The sequence below is a fragment of the Sciurus carolinensis genome, chromosome X (assembly GCF_902686445.1).
Source record: "Sciurus carolinensis chromosome X, mSciCar1.2, whole genome shotgun sequence".
Lineage (NCBI taxonomy): Eukaryota > Metazoa > Chordata > Mammalia > Rodentia > Sciuridae > Sciurus > Sciurus carolinensis.
Window position 1 is genome coordinate 56,285,750 of NC_062232.1, and position 15,719 is coordinate 56,301,468.

The 15,719-nt window shown below is 49.1% G+C and overlaps 1 protein-coding gene across 2 annotated transcripts; it reads left to right on the top strand.

Annotated features, from left to right (window-relative positions):
* The first annotated feature begins 10,255 nt into the window (after positions 1-10,255).
* On the top strand, positions 10,256-13,006 carry LOC124972049 (polyadenylate-binding protein 1-like 2). 2 transcript variants are annotated; one of them, XR_007106425.1, is made up of 3 exons: positions 10,256-10,411; positions 10,537-12,076; positions 12,252-13,006. XR_007106425.1 is itself a non-coding variant. In XM_047536169.1 (2 exons), the coding sequence occupies exon 2, from the start codon at positions 10,995-10,997 to the stop codon at positions 11,595-11,597; it is 603 nt and encodes a 200-aa protein (XP_047392125.1). In that variant the 5' UTR covers positions 10,256-10,411; positions 10,537-10,994; the 3' UTR covers positions 11,598-13,006. The 2 variants fall into 2 exon arrangements, 1 of the variants encoding a protein (XP_047392125.1); XM_047536169.1 differs by having other exon boundaries at positions 10,537-13,006.
* The last annotated feature ends 2,713 nt before the right edge of the window (positions 13,007-15,719 follow it).

The window sequence follows — 15,719 nt, forward strand, 5'->3', positions numbered from 1 at the left end:
CCCAGTGCCTACCTGAGCACACAAAACTTGTTCTTGGATGTTCGACATAGCTTCCTTTGCAGTGGCCCCAAATCAGAAACATCCTGGGTGTCCAATCAGAGAGTGAGGGGATACACAAACACTTTCATACCTGTGCAGGAGAACACAACACACCAACAAATAGAGATGAACTATGGGCGCATGCTACGGCACGGGTGGATCTCAATTATTCAATTATAATAATTATTTTAATTATTTTATTTGAAGGCGGTCAACCTCTCAAATCAATATTGGGAAATGTGTGCGTCTGTGTGTGTATGTGTGTGTGTGTGTATTTGACAATCACTGTTGGTGCACAGTTCTTGAAAATGCAAAGTAACCTACAGTTCCAGAAAGCATATCACTGTTTGCTGGTATGGGGAGGAGAGTGTCAGAGTGAGCTGCAGGGAGAGGTTGATGAGGGCATGAGAAAAAATGTTCCCTGTCTTGACTGTGGTGATTATGCCACAGACCATATGTCAAACCTATCCGATCGTGTACTTTAAATAGGAGCATTTTGTTGTAAGTCACTCACATGGCCCCTCAAAAACTCAAACAAAGATGTGGAAAACCTCACTGATCTTTGGGGATATACATCCAGTCGCCAAGCCTACATGCAATTGGTCTCTCTGAAGAAAAAGGGGGAGGGGAGATGCAAAGGTGTTCAAAGAGACCATGGTAGAAATTGTTCCGAATATGAGGCAAAACTATGAACTCACATCTCCAGGGAGATCTACCAAGCCCAAGCAGGAAACAAGATGAAGGCTCACCGAAGACTGAGCATAAGCAAATTGCCAAAGAACAAAAAGAAACAGACATTCTTAAGGGCAGGCTGAGACAAGAGACACGTGATAACAAGAGGCTGCTGGACAAAAACAAAATGCGGGAAGCTATCAGAGAACTGTTACGTGGAGTCCGGCTCGGCCCCAATGTGGGTGATTCTGCAGATTGGAATCAGTCGGGTCTGCTTGCATCAACCTGTTCTGTGAATGCAGGAAGCTGCAGAAGAGCACAGGGTTTGTGATCCCTTTTCTGACCAAAGGAAAAGAAACGCCTGTGCGGGAAAATGTCAACACGCTGCAATTGATTTGCATGCACTTGAGAAAGAAAAGTGATACCAGGCAGCAGATAAACGTGTTCTCTATAAACTCAGGTGTCTGGGTTGGTGAGGCTTGCAACAGTAAGGGGACTGTCAAGCTTTAGTTATGCCTTTGTGCTTTGTTGCATTTGTGTCAACAGCGTGGCTTGATTTGGTAATGTTTACGGACTCCAGTAACCCAAAGACGGGAACCTCGGGGCAGAATAACAGGGTGGCCAGCAGGATGAACTGCAGAACAACACTGCCTCGCTTCGAATCACATCTCAGACCCTGCCAACATGTGGCAGAATTTTCAGAAGCTCGTGCAACAAAGGAAAAGAGAGGATACGATCTTGGGGAGATGGGGGTTCATCTCTGCCTAGCAACGCAGGCTACACTCAGTGAGGAAACGAGTCCTGTGATCGAAAGCTTTTAGAGATTGACTAAAAGGTCAAAGACTTGTGTGGTCTCAAAGTTCAAGGGATTCAATGAGGTTTCTAGAAGCAGATCTAAGTATCTGTCAGTCTCTCTGCATGTTGGGAACAGAGAAAGCAGGAGGAGAGGTGGAGGGTAGGGAAGCGGGTTGATAGGGAAGGATAAATGTCCTCCTAATGTAGGAAACCAGGGGAAACCGATCGGGGTGTATGGAAGGAACTGAGAGTTCAATGATTCAGTGCAAGCTATTTAGAGTCACCCAAGGAGGGGCTCAAAACCGGAAGCAGGTAAAAAAATTGAAAGAAGGAGAAGGCAGATTGGAGACACAGTGAGTTAAGTCCTCCTCTCTAGTGGAATGGGGTCAGTCACTTGATGTCTGAAGCCAACGAAGCATTGAAACCCAAGGGCGAGCACTTTATTTAGATATAAGGTGGTAACTGACAGAACAATGGAAACAGAAATTATGAAAATGCTCTGTGTACACTGGGGAGCACACTGCGGAGTAGGAAGTGATGGATCCTCGGAGCTGCGCTGTTCACCATAAGCCCCTTTGTTTTTTCAGATGGCCACTCTGCAGTCCACCAGGTGCATGCCTTCTGCTCATTAAGAACAATCCTTTCTTGAGAAAAGTGTTCAGAAGACGGTGTGAATGGGAGGAGGTCCCGAGTTTCACCACCATGACGCGCCAGAGGCTTTGCCATATGGAAGCAGAATTCCTTTTGCAACTGTTACACAGAGTGAGAACTTAAACTGTGCAGCAGCTCATGGGACTCGTGGGACAGCAGCCTCTCCCACTTGAGAACCCACGAATGAGGCGCATCGGAGTCATGGGTGTTGATGATATTGTTCCAGAGGCCACATGGAGGCATCGAAATGCACTCAGAAAATTTGCACCATAGCAAAAAATCTGAAGGAGAGTGATACCTTCGGGTAAATCGTGTCCAAGTTGGCACCCGAAAGGTTGCTCAAAGGGGTAGCAGAAAACTCGTTCCTGACTCCATACCCCATCTCAGTGGGACAATATTATCCAGTCTTCTGGCTGGTTTTCTTGCGCTTTCATGTGTTTCAACCAGTGTGTCAAAGCTCAGTGAATCAGGCAGTTGCCTGGAGTCAAACCCAGCCAGTGCCAGGGGTGGAGCCCAGAAGGTCAGACTCCCTCTGTACTGACACTTTGCCCCTGGTTAGAGAGAAACTTCCCGGTTTCCTGAGGAGCCAGAAAGAAAAGTCGCTGGTCTTCAAAAACAGGCAGAACAACAAGCATACCCTCAGGACAGAGGGAAAGGGGATTGATAAGGAGTCCATTGTATTGGGCCTTGAACGCATGCCACACACTGGTGAAAAACATTTACCATCCATTATCATTTGTCACCCTTGTAAATACCCCTTTGTTCAGATGAGGACTCCAAAGGTAAGAAAAACTAAAAGACGGTAAAGCAATTTGACCAAGGAAAGCAAAACTAGCAAGTAGTGGCCTTTGACGCGTCTTTAGGTACACGGTTATAAGGTCACTCACTCTTCCTGTAAACTACCTGAGATTATGTCAAAGAAGGATGTGGGTTAAACCATGAAGCATGTGTCTGAAGGTGGATTGCCTCCCAGGGAGAACAACACCTGGACTGCCAACCCCAAACCATCAGTCAAGACCACCCTTTGTTCTTGGTTCCAGAGCAGGGTTGGGGCAACATTCCTTGTTTAGAAAGGAGATTCCTAACATCCCAAATCAGAGTTTCTGAAATTCAAACTCCACGTGCATACTAAGGCTCAGAGTGGCTACCAGTTTGGCTCTGGAATTCCGCCTACGAGCCAGTTTGATTCCCTGGCCCACCTACTTTGGTTGGCACCACCTCCAGGGCCCGGACTTCAGGAACACCTAAGAAGTGCCAGGAGAACAGTCTTCTTTCCTCATGACCATCCAGAGGCCAGATGCCACCAACCACCATCCCTTTTGTGGACTCTACCTGCTTCCTGGAGACAGAGCAAAGAGCCCAAGAGATCCTCAAATGCAGGGAAGTGGGGGGAGGGAAAGGGGACCAAGACAGGAACAGAAGTGTGAGAGAGAAACCTAGCTCTTGCTTGTCTCCTACCTTAATCACACCCAGAAGTGACCTAGGTATGCCACTATGGGGAAGGACACAGGGGTGTGGATTGCAGAGGGCAGCAGAGGGTGGTAGCTGTGTTTTATACTGTTTCATCGCCCTCAAAATCTAAATACCGGGGAAGAAAAGAGGAGAATTTTTATTTACTCATTTTTTACATTCCCATTCTGACTGATGTGGCTCGGGGACGTGTTCTGTGACTTGCCGGGACTTTCTGTATCTCCAGAAACTCGTTCACGACTTTAACAGGATGGAGAAAGGTTTCAGGTAGGTGGAAGCCCTCAGGAAGGATGGAGCGCAGAGCCCAGAGTAGTCAAAGTGTTCTAAGAAGCCCCACGTTGACCAGGACAGAGAGAGGCGAGAACAGGCAGTTTGCTGAGGGTCTTGTCAAGCAGACCATTATATTTAAGCCACGCTGAAGAGTCTGCGTGTTCCCAAGAGCTCAGTCCTTGTCCCTGATGTCAATTTAGTAAGGAGGACCTGGTTCTGAGAGAAAGGAAAACCAAGGTTTATTGCTTTGTTAGCAAAGGAGAAGCACAGGGAACTCCAGTCCCAGAGGCTGTGATTCTGCCCATCAGGGAGAGCAGAGGACTTTTAAAGGGGACTCTTCAAAGGCTGCATTCCAGGTGTGCCGTGAGGGTCCCAGGTGAGCCCTCATGGTGTGTCGATATTCACTTGTTAATCCGGGAGACAGTCACTTCCTAAATCTTCCCATGGCATCTCCTCCCTGTGGTGGGCATGTGCTCAAGGACAGAGAACTAGGCCTAGGATGGGAAAGGGTAATTGTGTTCCCTGCCCCCACTTTGGGGAGGGCAGGAGGGAGAAGAGCAAAGGAAAAACATGTCCCTTTTAAAAGAGCAGTGAGGACCATATTGCAAAGGTGAAGTGGACCACTGTTATATTCACTTTAGTCAAAGTGAAATGGGGAGCCTTTGTGGGCTTTCAAGGAGGGAAGGCAAAAGATGCAATTCATCTTTCAGCAACATCAGCCTGGCTACTGGGCAGAGATGTGAGTTTGGTGGAAAGGGGTGGCCGGTCAGGGGGCTACAGTGGGAATGCACGTGACATAAAATGGGACTCCAGAGGAGCTGAAGAGCTTCCCGAGGCAATGGCCTGTGGGAGACGGAGGCAACGGGGATTGCCGAGGGGTGGTGTGGAGGCCGGAGGAATGTGCAGAGAGGCAGGAGACGGGGATGACTCTCCATGTTTATTTCAGGGTAATACCCAGATCCGTGGTGGTGTTACGTGTTGTTCTTCGGAGAACACTGCTGTGGAAGGTGCCCGGCTGGGGAGAGCGGGGAGGGCGTGAGGGGCTCCACGTTGCCATTTGAGGATGAAATGCCTATGAGGTATGCAGGAGGAGATGTCAAATAGACAGTCTAATAAGTATGAGATCATCTCTTGGCCTCATTCCTCCCCGGCCGCACCCCCAATATTGGGGCTTTACACCATTGCCCTCTCTCCAACTCGACTTCCTCACCTAGAAATAGCACACGGTTTTGGAAACCCCACGGAATCAGCCCACGTTATACATAACTCACCCTCGTTGGCGTTCGTGTGATCACCCATGCACAAAATGGCTCGGCCACAATACTTCAGTCTTTCCCTGGCTGAGAGATACTTGCTTCATGTCCTAGTTTGCCCGATAGGAGTTGTTGTGTGATTAGACATGCTCGCAGGTAGGTCCGTATGTTCCGGGGCCCTGATTTCTATGGGACCAATTCCCATTCCGTCCCTGCCCCACATATCTGTCTCCCGGGACTCTTCAGAACCTTATAAGGATGCAGAGGACCGTTTGCTAAACTGGTGGTATTTATTTGAGACGATTTCATAGTCAGTGTTAATCTTTATTAAATAACAGGGGCACAGCCAAAGGCTTTCCAGCACTCCCTAGATCAAAGTCTGAGCTGAGTTTTTGTTGGGCTGTATCCCACAATTATTTTCGTTTGGAGGAGTCCAGTGCGAATGGACAGAAGCGATATGCCTACTCCTAAATGCAGTTATGCTTCTCTACTATGTTTCTCTACTCCGCTATGCATCCTTCTGCAGCCATGGCAATGAGAAATCCATGGGAAGAGGCTTCTTTAAGTGGACCTCTGTCTTTGGAGTTTTGATGCACTTTCGCCTGGAGTCCATCTGTCCATCTTCCCACTGGTGCCAACCCGCCCCTTCCTTCCTCCATGCTTTCTATATTTTCCCTCCTCTCCGAACCATACTCCCACTCCTTTGGTTTTCTCCCTCCCGAGAGGAAGAAGGAGGTGGGCCACAGGGAACGGCAGACCTCTCTTGGAAGGTCTCCATGTCTGAACCTCCCTTTTCAAAGCCTCACTGAGAAACGATGAGAAAGAGAAGCGCGAACCCCAGCCCACAAAGTCGTCCTTGTCTCATTTTACACCAACTCCCCTGCATCTGCAGCAAGGAGCACTGAGTGCAGAACCTGAGCGAGGACGTGGAGGCTGGACGTGCAGGGCCACGGACAGACCGTCTGTTCACCGCCTGATCCTTCTCAAGCCCTTTGGCTGGCCTGTCCTCCTCGACCCCACTTCTCACTGTTCGAGTGGTTCGAGGAACAGCCCAGCACCTGCTCTCGTGGCTTCTCCTCTGTCTGGGTGATCCCGACTCAGACACATGGCTGTAGACACTGTGTCCTGTTGTCTCCATAATTCGTTTTCCCCAGACTTCAGTAATTTCACACGTGCAAACAGGAGCTCTTGATACACACTGCCAACAGCCTTTCTCCCCTCTCCAAACGACCCCACCTGCTCCCCTTACTGCCCAAGACCACGCCTGGCACCTCCCCGACGAGCATGTTCAAGGAATCATCCCCACGGGAATCATTCAGTTCTGAAGTTCCTTCACCGACTGCCTTTAACCCACCAGCAAGTGCCGCCTCTTCTGTTTACAAAATGCACGGGAATTCACCCACTGCTCCCCACATTCACGCTCACCCTCTGGACCAAGGCACTGACGGCTGTCCATTGGACAGCTGCGGGAGCCTCTTAACCGGTCCCTTTGCTTTCCTTTGGGCCCTGCCCACCTGCGACATTTTCCACACAGAGCAGTCAGAGGGAAATTATTGCATGTAAATTCGATCATGGCACTCTCCCTGGCTCCCCAGAGCACCCTGAGTAAGAACCAAACCTCTCCGCGTGGGTCCTGCCCAACACCGCACCTTTCTCCCTGCCTTCCCTCTTTCCCCTCTCGCACTGCGCTCCTGCCACCAGGGCACCCTTTTCTGTCTCCCCCACGGCACCCCTCCTTTCTGCCATGGGGCTGGGGGAACCAAACTTCCCTCTGCTAGGCAGGTTCCCCCACCCCGGGCTCCTTGCAGGACTGGCAGCTTATCGCTGTCCTCAGAAGGGCCTTCCCTGGGCGTCAATAACTCCTGCTTTGCCACTTCTCTGGGTTCCAGGCATCTTGTTTATTTTCCTGAGGGCTTTACGGCAACCTGTAATTGTTCCTTTGTTTCCTTACCTTTTCTGAGGAGTCTGTCATCTGCCTGCCCAGTAGGCCAAAGGCTCCCTGAGGGTAGAGAAGGCCAAGAGAATGCTCTGTGTGCGCAGACCCTCCATAAACACTTGGGGAATCATCAAATAGAATGAAGTAAACAGCAGTTCCTCCCACAAGAGAGGGACCTCTCCCTCGCTCCACGGACACTCCACGGGGCTCTTTATTTTGGCCCCTGTCGCAGTGCTTAGAACTCTAAACACCTGGTTCCAGGTGGCGGAAACTGACCACAAGCTAAGTACACGAAGGAGGCAGGAACTCCTCGGAGGCCCCTGAGAAAGGACTAGGAGAGCAGTCCCCAGCTGCCTTCCTTGTCACTTTACCTAGTTCCATTTCTGTTGTTCAGGACACTAGCGACTGTCTTCAGGTCAGATTCACTGGCTGTAGCGTGACTTCCCTGAACCTCCTTCTCTTGCTGTTTCCCTGATTTCTGTGGGCTCTGTGGTCTGCAAGCCGAGGCCGGAGAAGGATCTTGTTGAATCCTAGTCCCTGGCTTGGTCCCCACGTGGTCCCCCTTGTCACTTCTGTCTCCTGAAAGTGGGCCTAGAAACACTTCTCACGCTGTCACATCACACGATCTCATCACTTCACCCCCACTCAGCAGCAGTCATGGCTTCCCCCTTGGCCTCTGCCTCCAAGGGTTCCTCTTGGACAACCACCTGCAATGGTGAGGCACAGCTCATGGGCCCCCTGCCTGCAAGCAACCCAGACCCCCGGGAGATGGCTCTTAGCAGTGGTGGCAATGGGCAGCTTGGTCACCTATGGACTCCACAGCAGGGTCCTCCTAGGTCTCTGCCCCTTGCCTTTGCCGTCTCTAGCCCTGCCTAGGGCCAGATAGCTGGGCTCTGCAAGGTGCCCGTCTGTGCATGCGTCTGTTGCTCAGCCGACCTGGGATGCTTGCCAGGCAGCGAGGGTAGGTTCTCACTGCCTTGCCACCCGCCCCCCACGGTAACTCAGTGGCTTCCTCGGGTTCAGGGTACACAGTGGTCGTTCTTTCATGCGTGACTGCTCAGACCCAGCCGACACTGCCACCAGACTTTCATTTACCCAAACACAGTGGATGGACAGGGGGCGGGGAGGTATGTGCTGCTGAGCAGGTGATGTTCCATGGCCACTGCACTCCAATCACAGCACTTACAGGCTTCTGCTGGCATTCCTGTATCCGTAGGGCAGCCTGAGCTCCAGTGGAGTGAATGTGTCCTGGATGGAGGCGCTACGGTTTGGTCCCTTGGTTGTTCTTTAAGTATCGGAACCCACTGGCTCATGGTTAAGTGTGAGACCCCTGTTTCTGGAATGAAAGGAGGGACAGAGGGCAGGGCTGTTCTGACTCTTTTGCAACTGGTCCCATCTGGCTATCTTCTTTCTGTTCTGCCTGCCCCATCTTGGACTGATGTGTGCGTGCCCGCATGGGCACTCATATTCATACTGATGCTTAATTCGTTCTCTCTCTGGAGTTCGGATCGTACCTCTTCCCCACCTGACCATGCGCAGGAGTGGTGCCTGTGACCTGGAGTGCAGGGTCCAAGCACCTTAGCTCTCCTCTCGGCCTTCCAGCCCCATCTCGTACTCTGCGCTTTTGGAGACCATGAGCTCTGTCCACGTCAGATTATTAGGCCCAACCAGAAGATACCACCTGTGTACCATCATGCCACAGGGCCTTGAGCACACAAGTGATCCCTCTGCCTGGAGTGCGTCCCCTCCTGTCTAGACATCACAGACTGCTACTCATCTTTTAGGGCCCACCTCGGGGGTTTCATCTTTGATGCAAGTCTCCCTCGATTCCCACTAGAAACAATTAATGGCTGGTCCCCCTTTCTGTACAATTTGGGACTCTAGTCTCAGTCACATTGCACTCTGAGGGTTGCTAGCTGCTCGCTGATCTGTTCCCTCAGCATTCAGCCCTGTGTGGCCTCACTGCTCCCATAGCTCTCTGTCTCCCCCGCAACACACAGACACATCCACCCCCACATACCCAGGCATACACACATAGGAATCACTTCTCTTCCTGCCCCACCCCTCCAACACATCAACGCCCATTGCTCAGTTACCACACTGACTGTCTCCTAGCCACCAGTGCTGAAAGTATAGCTAGTGGACTGGGACTAGGCACCTCATTCTAGAGAGAGTGTTCAGGTTTTGTTTTTCTCTGAGCGGGGATGTGCATTTCTTGGTTCAGGTGGGGAACCTCAGCACCTTGAGGGCACAGCCAAGACAAAACAAGTGCCTGGCTCTGGACCAGGTCCTGTTCCCTGCCCTTGGTTTGACCTTTCTCACGTGAGGATTGAGGATGGCCCTCCAGACTGGGTGTTCTTGATTCCCCCACTTCCAGGCAGGCAGGTGGACTCAGGCTGGGCGCAGCAGGGACCCGAGCTGGGGGTGTTCAGAACCCCAGGTCCATAATTCTCCCATAGACTGGGGCAGGGCTAGGGTTTCCAGTCCAGATTGTCTGCTCCCAAGAACAAGCTCAAAACCAGGCTAGGTCCTCCTGTCTCCCAGACCCCTGCTGCATCCCTAAGGACTGGCACAGGGCCATCCACAAATATCTGTGGCAGAGAAGGGACAGAATTGGAAAAAGGAGCGAGGACTCAGAAAACAGATCAGCAGGCTGCATGGGAAGCTTGGGCGCCTCGGAACGGGCATGTTTTTATTGGTGGCGGTGACTTTGGGGAGCCTGCGTGCTTTCTGGTGGGGGAAAGAGCCCCTGAAAACTCGTTTTTCCTGGCTTTGTTTAGGCCAGGCGAGTGCATCTCCAGGGCCACCCCACCCTCTGTTGCAAGACACTTGATTTAAACATTGGAACGTTCCCTTCCGAGGAGAGGGGCACGAAACACAGCCCCCTGCCCCGCGCCCCCACCACGGGACCCGAATTCCTTTGGTCCACAGTGGAGCCCTCTCCCTGCCATCCTCTTCATAAATATGCAGAGGACCCAAGAGGCTGAGCACTCACACCCCACCCCCACCTCCATCCCACCTCCGTCCCACCCCCGCCCCTAGCCTCGGGCTCGGGCTCCCGATCCCGCTCTGGCTCCCGCCCCCCGCCCCCTCCCATCGCCCGCGGCCCCGCAGCCCCGCAGCAGCCACAGGGGGAACCAAAGAGACAGAAGCCTTCCCAGCTGCCCGGACCACAGACGCCAACACCCCCCGCCCCCCACCACACGCCGCCCTCCCGCCCGCGCCCCGCACGTTAGCCCACGACCGAGCGGCGGCGGCAACAGCAGCAGGCTGCAGGCTGCGGCGACTCGCATCGGCGCGCTCCTGGCAGCGCTCGCCATCCCAGGTGACTTGGACTCGCCAGTTCGGCTAGCTCCGGGGCCCCCTTCCCCAGCTCCCGCTCGCGCCCCCCGGCCCGGGTTCCGGCACCCACCGGGCCTCCTGCCCTCTCCCGCCTCTCCGCCCACTCAGTTCGCGGGAAGGGAGGTCGCGGCAGCGGCCCGGTGGCAGCGGTGACCGTGGCGACAGCGGCGACAGTGGCGGCGGCGGTGGCGGCGGCGGCGGCGGCGGCGGCGGAGGCTGCGGCGGCCACCGTGGCGGAGGCGGTGGCGGAGGCCTCCGTGGCGGAGGCGGAAGCAGAGGTGGAGGCCGAGGTGGAGGCCGAGGCCTCGGGAGAGGAGGCAGAGGCGGAGGCCACCCTGAGGGAGGCGGCGGCCGCCCTGGCGCGCGAGGAGGCGGAGGCCGCCCGGGCGGCAGCGCTGGTGGCAGCGGCGGAGGCCAGCGCGGCCGCGGCCGCCGCCGCCGCAGCGGAGGCTGCGGCGCCCCCCTTGGGGGAGTTGGATGCGGATGAGGAGGTGGCGGCGGCGTTGGCCGCCGCGGATGCAGATGCGGAGGCGGGCGGGGGCTCGGAAGGGAGCCCAGATTTTCCCATGGCCTCGCTGTACGTGGGCGACCTGCACCCTGAGGTGACCGAGGCAATGCTGTACGAGAAGTTCAGCCCAGCCGGGCCCATCCTCTCCATCCGCATTTGCAGGGACAAGATCACCCGCCGCTCGCTGGGCTACGCATATGTCAACTACCAGCAACCGGTGGACGCCAAGCGAGCCCTGGAGACCCTGAACTTTGATGTCATAAAGGGCAGGCCAGTGCGCATCATGTGGTCCCAGAGGGACCCCTCGCTCCGCAAGAGCGGGGTGGGCAACGTCTTCATCAAGAACCTGGGCAAGACCATCGACAACAAGGCGCTGTACAACATCTTCTCGGCGTTCGGCAACATCCTCTCCTGCAAAGTGGCCTGCGACGAAAAGGGGCCCAAGGGCTATGGGTTCGTGCACTTCCAGAAGCAGGAGTCGGCCGAGCGGGCCATCGATGCGATGAATGGCATGTTCCTGAACTACCGCAAAATTTTCGTCGGGAGATTCAAGTCGCATAAAGAGAGAGAGGCCGAAAGGGGAGCCTGGGCCAGGCAGTCCACCAGTGCTGACGTCAAGGATTTCGAGGATGACACCGACGAGGAGGCCACCTTGCGATGAAGACATCCCAGGAGCGAGCCAGCAGAGCCAAATCTTGGCTCCCACCCGGTTTACAAGCCCCCCACCCCAACCCACCAGCAGTGTATTGTATTGGGAGTGCAGGTCTCTCTCTCTTCCCACCACCTCCCTGTCCCCATCCCCCTCCCCGCCTCTCCTCTCTCCCCCTCTCCCCACTTCCTAGCTTCTCCCTCCTCCTCTCCTTTTCTGCCCTCTCCTCCCCCACCCCCCACCCTGCCAAGGGCGTCCTGAACAACCCTACTAATCTGTGCCATTTGATAAGTTAAAGGCTGCCTCTTCTTCCCGTGGTTTGGTTAGTAAAAGCATTTTCTTTCTCTCTTTGTTTACTGCACAGGTGATACAATTTCATGGTAGAACTGTCAGAAAGGAGAAGGAAATCAGATGAGAGATGAGAGAAAAACCAAGAGAGTAATTGCTCCCCATGATCCCACTACCCAGAGAGAACCACTTTTACCTTTTTGGTGTGCTGTTTTTCCAGGCTCTCTTATCTCCCTCCCTCTCACCCTCACCCTACCTTCCCTCTCTACATACTGTCGCAGAATGGTTCATGTATGTGGTGTTTCTTAACCTGCTTTTTCAGCAACTAAAACCAAACAGAAATCAACCCATTGAACTCCTTTCCGTGTTATTCAACAGGCTTATGAAACATCATCATCAGTGCCTGCAGAGTGCTCCTGTGTCTCCATGGACCTTAACATTTCTGTAGTCATTCCCGCACTGTTGGACATTCAGGTGGTGCCTAGTTCTTTCCCTGTGTTTTAAACCAACACTGCGCGCTCTGATGAGTGAATCCTTCCTTGTCAAGCCAAATCTTTGCTAGCATCCTGGATGGTCTCCTTAACTGTGGACTCGCAGGATCCACATATAGACATTTCAGAGACTTTTCCTGTGTGTTACCAAAAGGCCCCCCCCTTCATAAGCATTGTGCCGATTTGCACTCGTGCCAGCCAGCGCAGCTAGTAAAAAGAGTATGCCCATTTTCCTTGCATAGTCTCCTGGTCACTGTAACTGGGGTGTGTGCGTGCGTGCGTGTTTGTGTGTGAGAGACTGTGTGTGCACACGTGCCCACGCACGTGCACATTTGTGTGCGTGTCTCTTGTTCAGCTCCGATGGGCTGCAAATGGTATTTCGCTGTCCTTGGTTGTTTTGCTGGAATCGAACACTGTTAATCACCCTTTCCCCCTGAGTCCACTTCCTGTCCTCTTCCCTGTTGTCAGAAAAATAATTCAGCTTCACTGCAGGAAAAACAATCACAAAGCAGACAAATTAGCAAGAAAATTAATGTCGTCGGTTATCAATCCAAATGACTACCCATGCTTCCTGAACCATGTTCATCTGTACTTGTGCAGTATTTTCAAAAAAAAAAAAAAAACTGCCTGAAACATTTTTGGCTGTAGCTCCAGTATTTTTCTTATGCACATGTCACATATATATATTATAATGTACATACTGATTTTATATCTGCTCTTCACACATAAGTGTGTGTGTATATTTGTACACACATACTCTTGATCTTCATTTCATGTCATTAAAAGTACTTTTAAAATAATTTCTCTGGCTGCTACTATTCAATCCAATTCATGGCTATTGAGAGAATCTGTGTCTGTATCTTTTATGTGTTTTTGTTTATATATGTATGTTTTAATTCTTCTCTCATTGATGAACATCTAGATTGTTTTCTTGATCAATTTCTTAATTCAAACCTATGCTGCCAAGAAATTCATAATGCAAAGACCTTGCTGACATTTAAGAGTTTTTCTGAACATTCAGTTCTAACGGAAAATTTGATGTGTCAAAGAATGTGAGCTCCTTGGGTCTTTTTCATTAGAAACAGTGTATTATTCAGTGACCCTTGATAAAGACAGTATGTGTTTAATTTTCTAAGGCAGAATTGTGAGAGTACTTGGATACTTGGATGATTTTCTGCACCTGCTATTAATATCATTTCTGCATTTTACCAATATTTCACTAGGGTAATGGGATTTTGTGGCTTTATTTTTAATGTTTATTTTTATATAAATTGAACATGATTATAATAGAAAATATTTTTTAAAATTTGTTAATGTAAGGCAAGAAAATCAAAGTCCTTAAACCATTCCTAATACCACTATTTGACAAATTTTAATAAATATATACATACCTCTATATTTATAATATAGTATGTATTGTTTCATCAGAGGATATTTACACCATAATTGTTCTTTGTGGACCTTCTGTATATATCATTACATAGTCTCCTACAATTCTCTTACATAAGATTCCATTAGAGGATTGAGCCACATTTTTTTAATCAAATGGTCTTGTGATATATTTAAAATGGTTTTATTTTTTCAAATTCATGATGAACATTTTTGTACCTGAGTATCTAGGAATATTTGTTTTCCCTTCCTATCTAGTGGAATTACAGTGATAGATACAGACATGTCAAATATTTTTCTTGGGCTGTGGCGCATGTTTCTCTTTTAAAGTTTATATCCTCCAGTAGAAGGCTATGTACAACATGTTTCATCTTAAATTGGTCAAAGTATTTTAAGTTTTATAAATTTAAAATTATGTGCATTTTTCTTTTATTATTTCATTTAAATATATTTTTTAAATGGAGATCTGTCACTTTAAATTATATATAAGTAAAACTTTATTTTCTATTCAGGTTTTTACTATTCATCAATATATTTCATAACAATTATAGAGTATGCTGATTATATTTTATTATATTGTGTTTCAACATATTCTTAACATGCCTAAAACACGTGTGGCTATTCAATTTTCTCCTGCAATTTAGCAACATTATATAGAACCGGACTTTTTTTTTTTTTAGGAGTTTCCCAACTTTGCACCTTAAAGTAGTTCTTGTGATTTCCCCATTAATTCCAAAAGTATTGTGAATGATTTTGTATTTGAAACTCCCTCCTAAGAAAAGAAGTTAAAACTTTTGCATAATACAGAGAGAGTTTACTAAAAATCAAGACAAGTGTCAGAAATGGTGATTTTAAAAAAGAAATATGAACATCTAAGAAACTACTTAGAATTAAAGCATTTTTACAAAGTCCATAAAGGTAATAAAGAATTGCCTCTACCCTGGAAGTATTGACCTAATTTTTGCAGTTTAATACTATTCTGCCGACCTTCCTTTTAACTCAAGGCAGCTTTAACAATTTGGCAAAAATTGCAATACCAGGAAGCCTTTGATTTTAGGACTTTTTTCTTGTAGGTCACAGGTTGTGGTTATTCTTCATAGAAATTGTTCCTTAAAATATATCTGTCATTTTAGTGGTTTTGCTCATCATATAAGGATTTCATAAAACAAACCTACATGTGTCAAAGTAGATAGTTATTGGCACAACATATAGGGCTCATGTTCATCCCAACCAGAGCTGGCCTCAACCCTTGATCCAATCAGGATAAAATCCCTCTCATAATTACTGGGAAAATGATCTGCAAGTACCATTAAAATAAGTTTTTCAATCTACAAAAATGCCAGCTTGAATGCTGACAGGGATTTGTGAAATACATACATACTTCCATCTTAATATTTAGATTTCCAATCCACGTGTGGGATCTTTTGTAAGTCTTTCAATAATGTTTTGTAGTGTTCAGAGTACTGGTTTAAATTGGTTGTTAGATTTCATAAGCATTGTACTCATTATGATGCTGTTATAAATAGAACTGATTTTAAAATTTCATCTTTGGTTTGCTTATTACTACTGTACAGAAATATAATAGTTTTATATATTTATCTTGTACTCTGAAAAATTACTGAACTTATTAGTTCTAATATATTTTAGTAGATATCTTTAGTATTTTCTATATAAAAGATCATGTCATTACCAGCTAAAGTAATCAAAGCAAATAATAAGGTACTGTCATAAAAGCAGACACATTGTTTAAAAAGACACATAGACTAATGGAATAGAATAGAAACTCCAGAAATAAATACAGGCATATATAGTCAACTAATCTTCAACAAATGTACAAAGAATACATAATGGAGAAAGGATAGTCTCTTTGACAGATGTTTTGGGAAAACTGGATATCCAAAGGCCAAAAAAAAAAAAAAAAAGACAAAATTGTTACATCCCACACAATAATTGACTAAAAACTGAC